A 14,725-nucleotide genomic window follows, 5' to 3' on the forward strand; every position below is an offset into this window, starting at 1 on the left:
TATTTACTATTGGGTCAATTTCCCGTGTCCCCTTGAAATCAATCCAACACAACGTGTTAGCAGAGTATATCAGTGTTTTTTAAATTCAGCTGTACTTGCAACCACCGACTCTTTGAAAGTGATGTCACAGTCAGAGACAAAGAGAATTAAATATAAAATTTATTAGGCAAAATGTACAACATAAGCTATATTACAGCTCAAATATAGAGGCTTTATTGTACTTCCACTCTTTGAGAGTGGAATATAATATTCAACTTAATTTTAAATTCTGTAATGAACTGTGAAAACATTCATAAAAAACACACTGGCTCACATTTATCAAACTTTTCAAGCAGGAAAGCTAATGTGAAATGCAGTTTAAATCAGTGTATTACAGGATGTCCAAATGTTCTGCTGAAAATACATGTAAAGCGAAATGAACAAAGATTTTAGAAAAGTCTGATCTGAATTTCTTACAAAGAGCTGCTTTGTAATGCTCTGTTGTTGCATCACTGCTCCACCTCCTAAAGAACATTTTTCACTTCAACACGTCATCCAAGTCAAAGCACAGTGACCATGCTCGGTCCAAACAGAGCGGTGCCATTCAAATTATTCTTTTTCTTACGTATCATATCCCACAGCTGTTAATCTGTGGCCTATGAAGCTCTGTCATCACGCTGCATCTCCACTGACTTGCTTCTCCTGCCAACAGTGAGATGTGAAGCAAGACAAATTAAAGTGCATCCAAACAAAGTCACTAGAAATTGTACCATAGTTATGGCTCTTTAAATGTAATTTAAATCTCTGAAAAAATGGATTGGTGTAAAACAGATCACCAGAGAATATGTACTGTTCATATGAACCATGAAAAACTATATTACATTATCCAACTGTTTTTGAGCATGTAAGAAACAAGAAATCTCCAAAATGACTGATCAAACGTGTTCAGCACCTGCAAGAGCTCCAACATTTTGATGTTAAGTTGTTTTGTTCTTCATATGCCTTTAGGAATGGTGTAGTAAGAGTGCTTGTTAAGGTCACATCCGGTCTACTCTACTATCTGACATGAAGTTTTAATACAAGCCCACAAAAAGTACAACTCTTACACAACAACTGAGAGACTTTCAGATCAGCTCTCCAGCTTAGAAACAGCACTCGAGTAAATGTGGCCTATGAAGACGGCAGACAAACGTCAGGATGGATTGGAAGTGGGATGACATCATCAGTATGCACTTCGTAGCCCGCTGCTCCGTGAGCTTCCGCCCCCTCCTGAGTTACCATAGTAACCACCGCCACCACGACCTGGAAGAGTTTTGAAAAGATAGGCCAATGTAAAAAAAACATTAAATAATTTCTCTTGAACGTAATGACAGTGTCAGTTAAATTATTAGCTTAAGCCCTATCATCCAACTTCTAACATTGTGAACTGCTCTCAGGTCTATGTCGCAGTCATCTCTGCAAGCTTCAGCACTTTTCTATGTACAAATACCTTCGCCGAAAAGAGGAATTTTCAGTCTTTTTTTAATTTAAAAAAAAAAAAAAAAAGGTAAAGGAAAACTCACTCATTTCAGCTGCTCCACTGGCTGTTGAGTTGAGGAACAGCTCAATATAGCGGTGCTCTGTGGTGAAAACATCAACACATCAATCATACTGAAGAACCTGTATTTCTTCTATTGTTTAATGAAAATGAAATCAACCTGGTTACTTCACTGCCTAGTATAATCTGAAATATCTCAAATACTGCCATGAAAATACTTTGCTTGTTTAGTTCAGTGTTCTGATTTGCCTTATTTGCCTAGGTTGTTTCCAGAGCAATGGGCTTCTTAAAAGGTTTAAGGTTTAATTTGTTTTAGTCTTTACACCAGGATTATGTAGTCTTAATGGTCTTTAGAGATGAATCCCAACATTAAAACCTGCCCCACTCAGAGTCATAAAACCAAAAGCCTGGCAGCTTATCTGTTGAGCTTGTGCTATTGTTCTGCTTCAGTACATAGAACTGGTGCTCTCCTCTGCTGTTAGTCAACATTTAAGATTTGTGTCATGGATGAAGTGTAATGAAGTGTAATGTAGTGTGAAAAAGTGAAAGAATCAACACAAGGGCAGATAAGCTGAAACGAGAAAAGAGAAAACATACGCATGTGGTTCTTGTCTTTGGACATGGCTGCCACAGCGTCTTCATGGGAGCGAAACTCCACATCTGCTTCTCCAGTCGACTTGCCGTTAAGAGCCACGTCAATGTGGACCCTCAGTGGATTCAAAGGAGCGAAGAACTAAACATACACACACACACAGATGATGTATACATAGAGTTATATAAAGTACTTGCAGATGCAGTATCTTATTGGGTTTCCTGACCAGCACTATTATCTAGCACGATATCCAGCTACGAGCACAGCATCAAAAGAAAACAGACGTCATAGATCTATATTTAAAGTTGTATCTTTAATCTGGCTCTGGCAGTAATTTGGTAGTAGTCGTCATCTTATCTGTGCATACTGGACAACATTTATGTGTGTTTGTGTCAGGCCAGTATCTAAGAAAGTAAAACTGGCAAAGGTTCTAGTATCATTAATTAAATTAAGTGTGAACCCAAATGAAAAGCAGACAATTGACTAGATACCCTACATAAAGCTACATTATTTGAAGAAAAACATTAAACATTACTGTTCAGTGTGTGTGTTTGTGTGTATGAGTCTCACTTTGGCAACGTCTCCCTCTGTGGCACGGAAAGGTAAACCCCTCATATGGACAAAATGGCCACTGTGGAAGCCTGAACAACTATCATTCTGACTGCTGTAACCGTGGCCTCCCATCCCTGAGCCAAAAAACACAAACACATCCACAGATTATCACATACAACCTTTCGTGATGTCAAAGAGACAGGTAATCCACTACATATCAACTTTTCATTTATCCAATGAGAGTGAAACACAGGATAAGATTAAAAAATATGCTGTAGGTGGTATTTAAGCTTTTAATGTTCCTTGTTAAATGCATCAATCTTCATACAGCCTACTGTGAGAGGTTGTGGCTTCATTTTGGAGACTACAAGCACGATGGTCAGAGTAGACTGCTTTACAAAACCCAATAATATCCATTTATTCTTGTCAACAATGTAAAAAGTATAAAATGTTCGGGTGTAGAAATTCTTATATTCAAAAGGCCAAAGGCCAAGGCCAATTATAATCATTGGCAATATTTTTAAAGGAAAAGGTGTCAACTGAACACCAGAGCTGCAACAATCAGTCAACTGACCCATCAAACGAAAATTAGTTGCCAGCTATTATTTCTATAATCAATTAATCATTTCAGACATTTTTCAAGCAAAAATGTCAGATTTCTGAAGGTTCCACCTTCTTAAGTGTAAGGATTTGCTTCTTTTGTCATTTACGATGGCAAATGACGAGTCTTTGGACTACTGACTGAACAAAAGAAGCAACCTGAAGACGTCACTTTGGTCTCTGAGAAACTGTGATGTTCATGGATTAAACAGTTGCATGGATCAAACTACTGAACACCAAATCGTCAGTGTAACCTGAGATTTTCAAACATTAACACAACATGTGCAACTGCCAGAGGGTAAATAAAGTTTGGACTTTACCTCTTCCTCCCCTCTCTCCTCTCACTCGTTCATCAAACATGCCGTTGCCAAAGCAGTAGTTGTTGAAACCATTGTAGCTGTCAAAGCCACTGTAACCTGGACACATGCACACCAACACAGAGCAAGAAGGAAAACTCAAACTGTAATTTAACACACAGACAACATAATACAATAGAATCAGGACTCCTCCTTCCACCTCACCAGCACAACACAGATGACAGGACTGAACAATAGGCTCACTATAAAAGAAGGGTAATGAAAAATTTTAAAATGTCAGATATCTTTATAAATCTGACCGCAAATTACTAATATGTTTGTTTTTTATTAATGATAAGTATTTAAATTTTTCAATTCAATTTTTTTATTCTTCTATTTTGTGAAAATAATGAAACTTGGACAGCACAAATTAACAAGTTAGAACATCCTATGATACTTCCATCAGTCTGAAGTTACTTTGTCCACTTTCCCAGCCACATTTTTTCTGTATGCAGAAATACAAATCTCCTCCTACCTCCTCCATAGCCCCCTCCACTCCTCATGGTGTCCATCAGAGCCCCACCACGGCCAGGCCCAGGCCCAAAAAAACCTCCTCTGGGGCCCCCCATAACAGGTCTATCGTAGGGCCCTGGTCTCTGGCCTCCCATCCCCCGCCGAGGCAGCTCATAGTAGGCTCTGATCTCATTACGACTGCTCTTAAAAATCTCTATATACCTGCGATACGAGAGGCCCAAGTGGTGGAGGGGAGTAGAGGAGAAGGTTAGATGTAGAAATGGCTTAGTTTGGGTTACATAAACAATATGGTTTACAGAGAGAGAAGATAAACACACAAAAGACAAATGTTCTAAATAGTGGTCTATTCCATTGCTAAATAGTGGTTTTAATTTGAAGCTGAGTGTCTACATGACTGAACCTCACAAACTCATCATTAGCTGGGCTTAGGGCTGTAGTAAAGGACTTCTACACCAACCTTTCCTGTTGTTACTTACAGCAACAAAAAATCCTTTCAGGTGTTGCATTGATCAATTTAATGATTTAGAATTGCAGAAGGAAGTTTGATGCTTTAATGTTAGAGGTGGCCTTGGCAGTCTTCTGCTAAACATCTACGTTAAATCCCCTCTTCCACACTTAATTATCTGTTAGATACATAAAAATGTAAATGAAGTGCCAAATGTTCTAAAACAATTAAACTGAGCTCCCAGGTCTTAGATGACCAAAAGCAAAAGTGTCTATAGACAGGTGAAGTCCCCTCCCTTTCAGTGGACAACCGTCAGACCTTTTGAATTGTGCTATGAATTGCACATTAACTGTGACTATGACAACTGTAACTTTACTGACTTGCAAAATTATTTTTAAACTGACGCCATGAGTGTAATTCATAACACAATTCAAAAGTGATAAAAAAAATGATTTGCCTTTCACCATTAACCACCATACACATTTTTTTCCCCAAAATAAAGGGATACCGGAAGGGGAGGGACTTCAACTAAATTAGCATAAAATACTCACACCAACTTTAAGTTACAGATTATATACATGTCCTTTCAATCCATTGATCAACATGTCACCATAGTTACAATACATAAACCCATAAAACCTCCCCCATATGCATTTTAATGAATATTACATGACCCACCCAATTAATTTACCCAGTTAATCATTGTTTTACCATAATTATTCAAGTACACCACCCCATGCTTATATTGAACCATAACAGAAGTCATCCCGTTAATACCACAATTACTCTAATATGTCCACCCATTAAATACTACAATAGAAGCCCAACCCAGTCCAGCCCGTCCCTTTCCCATCTGTCCCACCTGTGCCCTATTCTTTCCTTGTGTTTCCCCAGAGCCTTTTCTGCTATCTCCTTTGAAGCAAACTGCACGAAGGCTTCCCCTGTGCTCCTCCCCTGGTAGTCCACTGGCAGAGTAATCCCATTTGGCACGATTCTCAACCCTTCAACCCAAGCACACATAAATACATAGGTCGGTAGGTAGACTGATAAATATATAGAATAGAACAACACCCACTGTATCACTGGAGCTTTCAGGATTAATAAATGACAGCAAATAAATATCAGCTGTTGTATCTGATAATGCTGCATTTTAAAAGGGGGCCTCCTCAGAGGATGGAATTAGCCCAGAAGCAGAAAAAAACGAATACTGGTCTGGAGTCAGCAACTATAAAATTAAAGTGAACATAGCTCTTTTTTCCTGACGCACAACCGAATTTAGGTAACTGGCAATATTATTGGCAAATACTAATTCTTAAGTGTTTATTATCCTAAATACAGGCCAGTAAGGAGAATCGCAGTACTGACCCCAGATCAGTGTCACGGGACTGTCTCCCCTCAGCCAAACTAGCCCTGCCCATCCTATATTTCAACTCCCTTTAGGAGGCATGATATTAAGGTCATAAAGGATGTTCAATAATATATTAACATATCAGTAACAGGGAAACAAGCCAAGCAACAATTCATAACAAGGACAAATTAGTCAACACAGCGGGACTATGCTACAAGAACAAACATACATTAGACCTTTGGGCCATGACACACAGACATGTTGTTGATAGTCAAATTAATACCACTTTGTAATATGACAGGAACCCTAAATGTGAAAAGACAGCTGGCACACGTCAGTTTATGCTTATGTTCTTGGGTTGCATATCAAAGTGGAAAGCAATGTTCAAAGTGCAGTTGGCAGTACTTTGGATTTACCATGACACAATCAAAGTCACATTTCCAGTATCATTCTATTACCTAATACAGTCTGTAAATGTTAAGTTCACCGTCGTTACACTTTTGTAGAAACCTAAACTTGATATCAGAATAACACGCTGTAAGTCACATAGGCATTCTACATATTGTGACTTTAAATTCTACCTGCATCTGTAGAGCTGAAGCAATTTCAATGAACTGATAATTGACCTTGGACTTATTTGATTGGAACATCATTTACACAATGAAACCTATTGAGACATTTCATGTGCACCGTTTATACAGGGTTATGCATAAGTACTGACCAACGGATGAACGAAATGTATTTAGAGAGAAATTAACACAGACATCTCTTTAAATGGCTTTGTCTCATTTGATTGACTTGAACTGCAAGCAACGATATTCATATAAATGCTAGCTGCAGTTCAGTCTGCACCCCTGCACATGATGTTGTGGGGGAAAAACAAAACAAAACAAAACTATGAGCTTTGCAAGCAGCACCTCTGTAAAAACTATACTTCAGATTAACATAAATGCTGAAATATCAACGCAATTCAATAGAGTAATTGCACAAAGTTTTAAATGTTCATGTACCTGAGAAGAACTGAACAATCTCCTCTTTGCTGCAACCAAAAGGAAGGCCTCTAAGTCTCAGCATGCAGCCACTGCAGCTGTCATAGTCAGCAGGGCCACTACGTTTCAGCACCCAGTCCATCTCACTGCGGTTTGACTTGAACACTGACAGACACACAGAAAGATGGCACATGTCAAGGTTTGCAACTTGACGGACAATTACACTTACAAAACCACACATTCTTCATTAGAGTTTAGTTTGAAGCTTATCAAACACACACAAACTGGGATATATCTATTTGTACAGGAAAATCAATAAAGGCGAGTTGAGAACTTTTAAATGCATGGCAAAAAGACAGGGAGCATCACTAAAGGAAACTGATGAAATGGGACCAAAGCTGTACTTTGATTGTTTGTATCAGTAATGTCATTTAATGCAGCAATTACTTAACAAGGAAGCTGACACAAAGTAAACACTCGCTGTTCAGTCTAGTGTGATCATGTTGCTTACCCTCTATGTATCGGTGTCCCATGTATTTACGGTCTTTGGCAAGGGCATTCTTAAAATCCTCTGCCGTTTTCAGTTCAATAAACGCCTCTCCACTGGGACGGCCTTCTTTAGAGTAGGTGAAACACACTCCATTTACTTTCCCAACAATGTCACAGTCTGTAAATAAGTGAGATTGAAAGAGATTTCCTTAAAAGGATTCCTACTCATAGACAGAGAGACAACAACTGTGAATCATCATCACAATTTCAACATTAAGCACAATAGTTGAATTTCAGCTCTAATTTCAGTCTTACATTTACTAACATTGTTCATGCCTCAAGCTGTAAAGATATGTGTGGGAATTCTCACCAGAGAAGAAACTGGCAACCTCTTCCTGCGTGCAGGACCAGGGCAGTCCTCGGATCCGAACCACATAACCCTCTTCATTCAGAGACATTCTCACTGTCTCAAAGAGCAAAATACAGCAAAAACACATTCAATTACTGAGTCAACAATGCAGAAACTAAGGCAGCCACAGTGTTCAGGAACTATTAGGGTGCTTCCAGTATTTCCTGACTTCCTAACACTCCTCACTGTCTGAAGTCTCTGGCCTTATGGTCTACATTACAGAAAAAGTAACTCTTGGCATTAGCTGTGGATGCCTTTTACATGCACTGAACAACGTGCTTTCAAACGATCTTAATAGTTTTAGCTCCAGTACCCTTCCTATTTGACGTACGTGGGCACTGACCAAGACAACATTTACTTTGTGTGACTTCAATTTGTACGTTTATTGTTATAGGCAGAATAGGAGCACTCCTCTAATAAACACGTAACTGCTATAACGTTAACTGATATCCAGAGTTATATTGCATTCTACCCGCAATTTTAACCACCATACAATAACAAAATGCCTTTTGGAAATAGCTAATTTAGCACTGTGATGCAACTTGTCATAGCAGTTAAATAAGCTAACGTTTGTTACTTCCTCCTTTCAAATGTTTATCAAAGTAACGGTAGATCCAAAAGGTTTGCTCGCTAACGTAACGACAGATTGTCAACTCAGTAAGACCTTTCCAAACTAATCCAAAATGCCATTTATTCTTTAGTAAATGTGCTTCATTATATATCGTCACCGGATCATATTTCTTAGCATAGATACGGGGTTAGCTATTGTTGCTAACGTTCAACTACGATCAGACTGAAGTGCAAATGTTAGCTTCATAACATTAGCAGTTAGCAGGCTAACAGCTAAGGCTAACTGTAGGACACTGACAGCGGTCAAACATACAAGGAGTGTTGTTGAATGCTAACGGTTAGGCGGTGACACTGGTTATCAAAATGTGTCTCCAGACAATATTATGACAGACGATGGTGACAAATGTCTGAAAATGATGAAATTATCTTACAGTCGCCTCTTGACCCCGGTCTCCTGCTCCAGTCCTGAGCCTCAGGTGTCACTGCCAGCAAACCCGCTCAGGTATGTTGTCGCGAGACTTGGAAAAAAGATGACGTTTGTGGCATAATAATAATAATAACTCTAGGATTTCTTACAAGATAAGAAGAAAAGCATGTTGTTTCATTTTTCATAAAAAAAAATTGTACGGAACTGTAATCTATTATACAGTTGCTATGAAAATTTTTGCGTTCAGGCAGGAACTTTGAATGCAACACAGGCGTTATTGTACTGTGAAGACCAAAAGACCAGAATCCTGTTGATTCTTTATTATCTATAGAAGCATGAGTCATATATTAAAATACACGATTTATTACCCATCTATATGATAAATAAACAAACACGAGGGGCAAAAATCCTAGCTATATATGCCTTCTTTTCTTCTTTAAAATGTAGATTTGACAACATACATAGAAAGTGTGGCAACTCCAGTGGTGTGAAGGTGACGCTGGCGTGCGCCTGCTGAAACCAAATCGACAGGTGCGAAGTCCACCGACAGCAGCAGTCGAGCCTCACCACCGTCCTCACTGGAGACTCTTTTTGCAAGCAAGTTTCATATTTAGCCTAACCATAAATGGAGATTCCAGTATTCACGCTAGATGCATTCACTAATCTATCTTTCAAGGGAAACCCGGCAGCAGTTTGTCCACTTGAGCATGTGAGTAAGAATATTAGGTTAAAGTATAGTAATGCCATAATGTAGACTAACCCGTGACAGTCTGCAGTGTTTAAACCCTTTGCTTCTTAATTATGTATTTGGTTGTTCACATGATCACAACTGCTCCTGGAAACATTTTATCCATCCATCTGTGTGCACGTACCGCAGCGTATAAAGATTAGGACTACGCAAGGTTTATGTTTGTGTATTTCTGACAGGAGCTGAGTGGTGACTTGTATCAGAAGATAGCAGCAGAGATGAACCTGTCAGAAACAGCTTTCATCACCAGGATAAATCCATCTGACGATTTCACTACAGGTCAGATAATATCTGCTTTATATATTATCATTACACCATTATTGATTATAACTATCAGATTAAGACTTGTCAGATGGAAGGAGCAGAAATGCGGTTTTTTTTTCGGAGCAGGTTAATATACAAGAATTAACCCCAACTGTCACTGTCTGTGTAATGTAACTGAGGGTGTTTGATCGGAGATAAAAGTGTTGTGAGCTATTTATTGGCCCCTAGTAGCTATAAATACATAAGAATAAAGATAAAATAAACACAGAGTGAAAGTTTTGTCAATGACCTTAAATAGTGCTGGCTGGAACAAAAAACAGAGATTTTACTACGGTTAGAGCATTAACAATAAGTGGGATAAAAAATGTAAATACGAGATACAAGATAGGTTTATTTGTCACACATACAATCATACACGGTACAGTGTGCAGTGAAATTCTTTTTGTCCCTGCTACCAAAAACTAGGTAAGTAAAAGAATATATATCTTTAGAACAGCACTGTAGAGCATATCATATCATGATGTCCGATGGATTTATTAAGTTGAGATTTCAAGTTTGTTTTATTGTAATTTGCAAACATTTGTTGTGTTCCCAAGTCTGGACATACCTCACTTGCCTTTTATGCCTCCACTCTTTTATGAGAGAAACAAACAGATTAACTGATCAGATTACCAGTAATATCACAGATTTAAGCACTTGTTCTGAAATACAGCACATGTACAACCCCACTTCCAAACAAGTTGGGATGCTGTGTAAAAACAGAGTGTGATAAGTCCTTTCTGACATATACCCAATTGAAAATAGTATATCATACAATATATTTAAACTTGTACCTCGTCCACTTCATTGATTTTTGTGAATTTATTCTGAATTTCAACACATTAAAAAAAAAATTGGGACAGGAGCAACAACACTGGGGAGGTTGTGGAATAATCAGAGCAAACAGGTTCATTGGTAACAGGGGATGGTATCATGATTGGTTATGAAAGGAGCATCCTCCAAAATCTAAGTTGTTCACAGGCAAGGATGGGGTGAGGTTCGCCATTTTCAAAAAGACATGTTTATATAAAGGCTATACTTCATGCGGTCAGGAACACTGAGTAAAGCAGTTTGTCTACCAATGATTGCATTCTGTTTTTAATTAAATTTTACCCTGTTAAATTATGGCAGCTAATGAAGTGGTTATAAAGAGCAGGAGCAATGTCTCAAGTCAGACATTGTAAAAACCATACTGGTGGCAGAACAGATGAAAAGACACAGCTGTGAACCTCTGTGCAGTTAAGGTTTTTCATTTTGACCCTGCGTGATCTTGTGTGTGCACCAAGCTGGAAAAAAAAAACAAAACAAAAAAAAAAAACACCTGTCCTCAGCAGTCTGACAGGTAACAATGTCAAACACACAGCTAAGACTTGCATTGTTGGGACATTGTTGGGACTAGGAAGAACAATGCGATGAGCTGTCACAGTTAAAAATGCAGCATGCAGTCACTCAGTGTTTCACAAATGGTACAACTGCCCATAGAGGAATGTCAGTGTCATGTTAATATTTCAACCAAAGTTACAATATTTAACACAGAAATTAAACAGTTCCCAGGCTTCACATTGTTTGATGAAGAAATTATTGTCATAATGTAAATGCATCTCAAGCAGAGTGCAGTCACAGGCTATTTAACTGTTAATATGCAGTAATCCTGCTCAAGGCAAATGAACTATAATGACAATCAAATTTACAAACATTACATTTGTTATAAAAGTAATGTACCAGGATTAACTATGGAGCTTAATAAAGAGGATTACACTCCATGCAATAAATCTTTGTGGCAAAAAGGCAGTCATCCTAGAATTAGCTTTATATGCCCTTAAGTAAATATAAGGTTAAATAATTGTTGTTTGTTTGTTGGGGCCGACTGTATTGAAGGCTGAGCTGTAATCGATGAAGAGTACCCTGATGCAAGCATCTTTGTTTACAATGGAGGAGGGCTTTGTGCAGGGCTGCAGAGACAGTGTCCTCAGTGGATCTCTTGGAGCAGTAGGCATACTGTAGGAAGTCCAGTGAATCAGGTGTTTTCCTCTGGATATGGTCCAGGCGCACTCTCTCAAAGAACTTCATTATGATTGGAGTGACTATAGCTATCCTGTCATTCAGACCAGTGACTGGGATGATGGTGGCAGTTTTAAATTTGCATGCAGATTACGTGTTGAAATTGTGCATTAAAGCATCTGTTTGAGTCTGATGATCTGATGTGATTTACAGGATCGAGGTTCCACCTTCGGTGGTTTACACCAACCACTGAAGTGAATCTGTGTGGTCATGCCACTTTGGCCTCTGCAGCAGTGCTGTTCGAGCAGAAGAGTAAGATACAATTGTAATGTACATACACACACACATTTTTAAATACCCTGTTGTTACAGTGCAGCTAAAGGCATGTACACACTGTAACCTATTTTAATCAGCTAGCATCTGAGAATAATATTCTATCTGTATATGTCACGTCTTTTAGAGAATGTGAATCCCATGCTTGTGTTTGAGACCAGAAGTGGAGATCTGGCAGTCACCAAGCAGGGGGAAGGGTACGTCATGGACTTTCCTCTCAACCCACCCACCAAGGAGGTACAGTATGTGGTCACATAAACACATCAGAATAATGTCACAGGACCAGGCAACTCTGGCCAACCTTTACTATCACGGTTTAAATTATTTACCTCTAGATGTATAATCATGTCAAGAAATGAAGGATACAATGTGTGGAGCTGAAGGATTATAAAGCATGAAAACATGACCAACACCCTGCAAGTATTGATTAAACAATACAGCGATGACCACTGAGTAAAACACAGTCAGTTCTGCTATTCACTTTTCACTGCCCATAACACAGTCAAGTAAATCAACACCACTAACAGCTTCTGTGAAACCCCAAAACTCTCCAACCATCTTAAAATAATGTAAGATACAGCTGGAAATGGAAGTTTTGCCATAACTTTGTGAAGTTTTTCAAAAGATGTAAAAATGCTAAAATTCTAACAGTTCTTTTTTTCTATTTACAAAATCCTTTTTTTAGGATCCCAATGCATTCAGAGACATCATCAAGGTCAGTAAGACAGGTTTTACAGCAGGCTCGTGCTTCACAGCCTACATCAACCCCTCCATTCTTGTGTCTTTGTATGTACATGCTGAAGCATCTGCTGCTCTGTGTGTGGTACAGGCTGCAGCGGGAAACCACCCAGTCCAGGATGTCTATCTGAGCTCCAGCACCAAGAAACTGCTGGTTCGTCTGGCTGACAGCTGTGACAGGTTACAGTCAAAGCAAGCACACACACAAAGATGTATAATGTATAACAGTTGTTGAGAATCCACTGACCTCCCAAACAAAAGCCTGTCTGTGTCGAGCTCATGCTTGGTTTGCCAAATCTCTCGCTTGTGTTTTGCCAGGTTTGTTTGTGACTCTGCTTTAGTGGTGTGTGTGTGTGTTCATTTTCCAGGTCAGTGCTAACCAGTCTCAAAGTTGATCCTGCTGTTCTTCAGAGCAGTGAGACGAGTGGAAGAGTCAAAGGACTCATCCTCACCATGAAAGGTAACCAGAGGCAAAAATAATATCCTTTAGTTAGACCAGTGTTATGTTGTTGGACAGCTTTAAGATTTATTGCATTAATTTCAAGTTTACAGTGGCACCAAAGTTAAGACATGCAGTCTTTTTAAGAAATGTGCAGTAGTTAAAATTCTCATACTTTACCCTTTATACTGTCTGTTAGCCAACACGTATGACATATGATGACAGAACACTGTTGAGACCAGATTTCTATGAAACTAAACAACACGTCCAACCAATAGGCTCTCCTGAATGCCAGCCAGGATATGACTTCTACTCCAGATACTTTGCTCCGTGGAATGGCATCCCTGAGGATCCTGTCACCGGTAATACTACTACTACACAGACACAGTATTTGTCAGGTTGGAAGCAACATCTAATGGGAAAAATATACAAAAATATTTACATCTAGCACCCATGCAGTTTAAGTTGGTGAATGTTCAACATGCATCTTGTGAAATATACCTTTTATATCGTGTCTGTCCTCACAGGCTCCGCCCATACTGTTCTGGGTAGCTACTGGTCTAAGAAACTAGGAAAGAAGAAAATGCTGGGTAAATTATTTAACTACTTCCACAGTTTACATTTGGTTTGATCAGCAACTTGTCACACTTTGAACCAACTAACCCGAAGACTTTTATTAACCATTAAACACCATAATTTATTTGACAGATGTTGTTTCCCCCAAAATTAACAGTCCAACTTACATGAACCTTACCAACACTCATATTATTCCCTGTTTGTGCTTGTGTAGCTTACCAGTGCTCCAGTCGAGGTGGAGAGCTGGAGCTAGAAGTGAGGGATGATGGAAGAATCAACATAAGTGGACAGACCGTCACTCTCCTGCAGGGAACAATCACTCTGTAGCCATACACATGCAAACACAGGTGGGATTCGGGGGTCATTATGTACCTGACCAGCACACACAGACTTTCTGTCACTTGACAAAAAATTTAGATGATTTAAATAAAAAAAAAAAAAAAAAAAAGAGAAAACAGACCATTGTCCAGTGGTGAAATCACGAGAAGATGCTCCAGGATGGAAAGAACATCTCACACTGTTAGGGTTTGTATTATTTATTCACATCACACATGTGCACAAAAATTACAATATTAAATTAAAAACATGTTGGAAGTATAACAGCTTAACTGTAGCATCACAAGGCCTGAGTGTTATCCAGCATGCTGTGATCAGCATAAATCAAACATCAGTTAAATCATCACAGTTTATTAGAATTAGGTTACATTGGAAGAAATGGTCTGAGTGGTACACAGAACTCTTCCTGTTTGGTGTCTGTATTCACATTGCTAACGATCAGGGCTGCACATAACTGGTACGCAGGTACGCATGCGCGACAGGA

At 38.9% G+C, this 14,725-nt stretch overlaps 2 protein-coding genes across 4 annotated transcripts; one reads left to right on the top strand and one right to left on the bottom strand.

Annotated features, from left to right (window-relative positions):
• Nucleotides 1–142: 142 nt before the first annotated feature.
• Nucleotides 143–8,900, bottom strand: hnrnph3 (heterogeneous nuclear ribonucleoprotein H3 (2H9)). Of its 3 annotated transcripts, none has more exons than XM_046384492.1 (11): nucleotides 8,772–8,900; nucleotides 7,732–7,824; nucleotides 7,384–7,539; nucleotides 6,894–7,037; nucleotides 5,398–5,536; nucleotides 4,092–4,291; nucleotides 3,581–3,676; nucleotides 2,679–2,794; nucleotides 2,114–2,249; nucleotides 1,542–1,598; nucleotides 143–1,281 (listed from the first exon to the last, which is right to left on the bottom strand). In XM_046384492.1, the coding sequence occupies exons 2-11, from the start codon at nucleotides 7,817–7,819 to the stop codon at nucleotides 1,202–1,204; spliced, it is 1,212 nt and encodes a 403-aa protein (XP_046240448.1). In that variant the 5' UTR covers nucleotides 7,820–7,824; nucleotides 8,772–8,900; the 3' UTR covers nucleotides 143–1,201. The 3 variants fall into 3 exon arrangements, with proteins under 3 accessions (XP_046240448.1, XP_046240432.1, XP_046240440.1); XM_046384476.1 differs by having other exon boundaries at nucleotides 2,679–2,800; XM_046384484.1 differs by having other exon boundaries at nucleotides 2,679–2,800; nucleotides 7,732–7,828; nucleotides 8,772–8,881.
• Nucleotides 8,901–9,248: 348 nt separating this feature from the next.
• On the top strand, nucleotides 9,249–14,722 carry LOC124056739 (phenazine biosynthesis-like domain-containing protein 1). The gene is made up of 10 exons (XM_046384501.1): nucleotides 9,249–9,476; nucleotides 9,695–9,794; nucleotides 12,033–12,131; nucleotides 12,280–12,389; nucleotides 12,838–12,867; nucleotides 12,982–13,070; nucleotides 13,259–13,350; nucleotides 13,608–13,691; nucleotides 13,857–13,919; nucleotides 14,120–14,722. The coding sequence occupies exons 1-10, from the start codon at nucleotides 9,393–9,395 to the stop codon at nucleotides 14,230–14,232; spliced, it is 864 nt and encodes a 287-aa protein (XP_046240457.1). The 5' UTR covers nucleotides 9,249–9,392; the 3' UTR covers nucleotides 14,233–14,722.
• The last annotated feature ends 3 nt before the right edge of the window (nucleotides 14,723–14,725 follow it).

The sequence above is a fragment of the Scatophagus argus genome, chromosome 1 (assembly GCF_020382885.2).
Source record: "Scatophagus argus isolate fScaArg1 chromosome 1, fScaArg1.pri, whole genome shotgun sequence".
Lineage (NCBI taxonomy): Eukaryota > Metazoa > Chordata > Actinopteri > Scatophagidae > Scatophagus > Scatophagus argus.

What these genes read in the sequence shown, in the direction of transcription:
- LOC124056739 (XM_046384501.1), top strand. Translation starts at nt 9,393, where the DNA reads ATGGAGATTCCAGTATTCACGCTAGATGCATTCACTAATCTATCTTTC. An exon ending in TCAACCCACCCACCAAGGAG is followed by an intron (nt 12,390 to 12,837) that starts GTACAGTATGTG and finishes TCCTTTTTTTAG; the next exon opens with GATCCCAATGCATTCAGAGA. An exon ending in CTGGCTGACAGCTGTGACAG is followed by an intron (nt 13,071 to 13,258) that starts GTTACAGTCAAA and finishes TTCATTTTCCAG; the next exon opens with GTCAGTGCTAACCAGTCTCA.
- hnrnph3 (XM_046384476.1), bottom strand. Translation starts at nt 7,819, where the DNA reads ATGTCTCTGAATGAAGAGGGTTATGTGGTTCGGATCCGAGGACTGCCC. An exon ending in GATTGTTCAGTTCTTCTCAG is followed by an intron (nt 5,537 to 6,893) that starts GTACATGAACAT and finishes CTTGGGTTGAAG; the next exon opens with GGTTGAGAATCGTGCCAAAT. An exon ending in CAGTGGAGCAGCTGAAATGA is followed by an intron (nt 1,282 to 1,541) that starts GTGAGTTTTCCT and finishes AAACTCTTCCAG; the next exon opens with GTCGTGGTGGCGGTGGTTAC.